The 3,250-nt window shown below is 44.9% G+C and overlaps 1 protein-coding gene across 1 annotated transcript; it reads left to right on the top strand.

Moving 5' to 3' along the window:
- The first annotated feature begins 779 nt into the window (after positions 1-779).
- On the top strand, positions 780-2,963 carry LOC125812051 (uncharacterized). The gene has a single exon (XM_049491546.1). It carries the CDS (start codon positions 780-782, stop codon positions 2,961-2,963), a length of 2,184 nt encoding a protein of 727 aa, XP_049347503.1.
- The last annotated feature ends 287 nt before the right edge of the window (positions 2,964-3,250 follow it).

Below are 3,250 nucleotides of genomic sequence, written 5' to 3'. Positions count from 1 at the left end.
CACCAGTTTCTCCAACCGCAGTCAGGACCGTTCCCGACCTTTCCAACCGCGACCCTACCATACCTACAATGCAGCAGATACTTAGGGCACATGTCGCCGCTCCCTATGAGCCACATGTTCCACCCGTATATACCGCTGGGGCTCCTACCTTCACTATGCCAGTTGTGGTTAATGTCCCATACGAGGTCGATCAATATGAAGAAATGGAGAAAGATGCTCGGTTGAAAGAAGACGCGTCGATAAATGCCCAGCTTCAGGGTCTGAGAAAAGCATTGAAAAGCTTACAAGTCACTAGAGGGACAGAGAGTCTGGATTATGATGACTTGTGCATTCATCCAGACATTGACATGCCGGTAGGGTACAAGCCACCAAAGTTTGACATGTTCGATGGAAAAGGTGACCCACACGCACATTTCAGGGCATACTGTGACAAGTTAGTCGGTGTAGGGAGAAATGAGAAGTTGAGGATGAAGTTGTTCATTCGGAGTCTGTCTGGAGAAGCATTAACCTGGTATACCCGCCAAGACCCTCGCAAATGGCGTGACTGGCAGGAAATGGCCGAGGACTTCATGACTCGTTTCAGATTCAATACTGAAATTACTGCTGACAGATTCTCATTGGCCAATATACAGAAGAAGCCATCTGAGAATTTCCAGGAGTATGCACGACGTTGGAGAACTAAGGCCGCGAGGGTGCAACCACCACTAGATGAGAGTGAGCTCTAGAAGTACTTTATTTGAGCTCAAGAAGGTATCTACTTTGACAAGATGATGTCAATGATGGGTCAGAAGTTTGCAGAATTGGCCAAGATGGGAGACTTTATAGAGGAAGGTGTTAAATCTGGGAAAATTCAGTCTATGGTCGCATTGCAAGCTGCAAGTAGGGCTATACAATCGGGTTCCATTGGCGGCATCAAAAAGAAAAGGGAGGATGTCTCAGCTGTCACTTACCAACCAGGAGGACCATCTCACCGATACCCCAATAATCCCCAAATCGCTGCGCATACTTCATACGTCCCAGTGTATAATACCCAACCACACCATAACCCACCCCGAGCACCAGCATACCAAAACCCTCCAAGACCATATGTCCCTGTCCAAGCACCAATTCACCAAAATAGACCAGCATATGCACCAAGACCACGTCCAAATCCTGAAGCTAGAAATGCTCGCGCTTACACACCGATTGCTGAGCCCTATGCTCAATTGTTTGAGAGGTTGAGGACAGCGGGAGTGCTGCAACCAGTTGAAGGAAAACTTCCTGATTCAATCCCTCGTAATTTTGATAGGAACAAGAGATGTGCTTACCACTCGGGAGTCCAGGGACACGACACAGAAGATTTTTATGGTTTGAAGAACCAGATTGAGTCTTTGATTAGGAGAGGAGTAATCAAATGCACTCCGGCACCTCCCAATGTGAACAACAATCCCTTGCCAAACCATGAGAATCGGGAAGTCAACATGGTTACTCTGGATGACGAATATGGGACCCCCGATTATCCAAACATAGATGAAGCGGATGCCATGACGTCTTCGGCGCAACCTGTTATCACTGTTCAGCTAAGGGAACCTCTGACTGTCCAAACATATCTCCCAAGAGTTGTAGTGACCAGTCTAATTGCTAAGAAGCCTGAGTATGACACCAAAGCAGTCCCTTGGGACTATCGAGCAAGTGCCAAGGGCAAAATGATCGACACTGCCGTGGCTCAAGGGATGACTAGGTCAGGGAGGTGCTATGCCCCAGAAGACCTAAATCAAAGAGTTCTCGGGAAAGAACAGAATCCAAAGAAGAATATTACCGATGCTGAAGCCGCAGAGTTTTGGAAGAAGATGCAGTCTAAAGACTATTCGGTTGAAGAACAGTTGAAGAAGACGCCAACCTACATATCAATTTGGTCTTTTCTTATGAGTTCTGAAGCTCATAGGAATGCTTTGATGGAGGTGTTAAGCGGAGTGATAATTCCAAAAGAGACCACAAGTGAGACCTTAGCTGCAACAATTGGAAGAATAGTGGAAGCTAACAAGATTTCTTTCCACCACAATGAGTTGCCCGCAGAAGGGGCTGGGCACAATAAAGCGCTTCACATCGCAGTCAAATGTTGTGATAAAATTGTGACTCAAGTTTTAATTGATGGTGGCTCTGGATGTAACATCTGTCCTTTCACCATTTTGAGAGATTTAGGTGTTAATATGGGAGAGATAAAGGAAAGTCGTGTAAAAGTTAGAGCCTTTGATGGAGCGCAAAGAAGTGTCATCGGAGAGATATATCTCACATTGCAGGTGGGGCCGGCTGAATTCCCTATTCTATTTCAAGTGATGGATGTATCATCCAACTACAACCTGTTGTTGGGAAGACCATGGGTTCACATGGCAAGAGCGGTTCCTTCCACTCTTCATCAATGTGTAAAGTTTGAGTGGGGTCACACAGAAGTTACCATCCACGGAGAACTCAGTCACCCCATTCATTCTGTTAATTCCATCCCAGTCACCGACAAGTTAGATGGAGCCACTTTTCACACTTTGGAAATCATGCAAGCTATAAGGGTTAATGAGGGAGCAGAGCCCGAAGATACCAAGTTGTCAAGTGCAGCGAAAATGGTTGCGTCAGAAATGTTGAAGTATGGGTATCAGCCTAAGAATGGACTTGGACCCAAGTCCAATGGCATAGTTGAGCCGATCCAGCTGAAGCATCAGAGAGGCACCAACGGACTAGGATACGAGCCTACCTCGAGAAGAGACTGTCACGGGTCAAGTGATACAATCTTTGTACCAGAACAATCTTCTATTCCAGATCAAGCTGGAGTTGATAACATCGTAGAAGGAATAGGCAATTTGTTTGTGGCCATGGCTGGAGAAGAGGAAGAGATAAATCTTAACAAGTTGACCATCCGTGATGCCGAACCTGGAGAAATCTTGCAGAATTGGACCACCAGCCCGTCCCTGTTTCAACCAGAGTCCTGGTAGTGTGGAAAAGTAGTCTTAATTTTTAAAAATTCGCATGGTCAAATTGAGGCTCGAATCATGCCCAATCTTTTGTTGCTTGCCTCTTCTAAAAGTTAGAATGCTTTGAAATAAAAGTCTTTATTTTCTTTTTTTTTTTAAAAAATCTCGTTATTTTCAATATCTATTTATTTTTACTTACCTTTTGCACTTTTCAGCACTCATATTAATAAAAATCCTCGTTCAACGGTTATGACATGTAATGAATCCACCGAGCAAGATGAAAATGATGAACAAGATCACGAAGAGTA

This window comes from Solanum verrucosum, unplaced genomic scaffold, assembly GCF_900185275.1.
Source record: "Solanum verrucosum unplaced genomic scaffold, falcon-dt-bn FXZP01000010.1, whole genome shotgun sequence".
Taxonomy (NCBI): Eukaryota; Viridiplantae; Streptophyta; class Magnoliopsida; order Solanales; family Solanaceae; genus Solanum; species Solanum verrucosum.
This window is presented reverse-complemented; position numbering and strand designations above follow the sequence as displayed.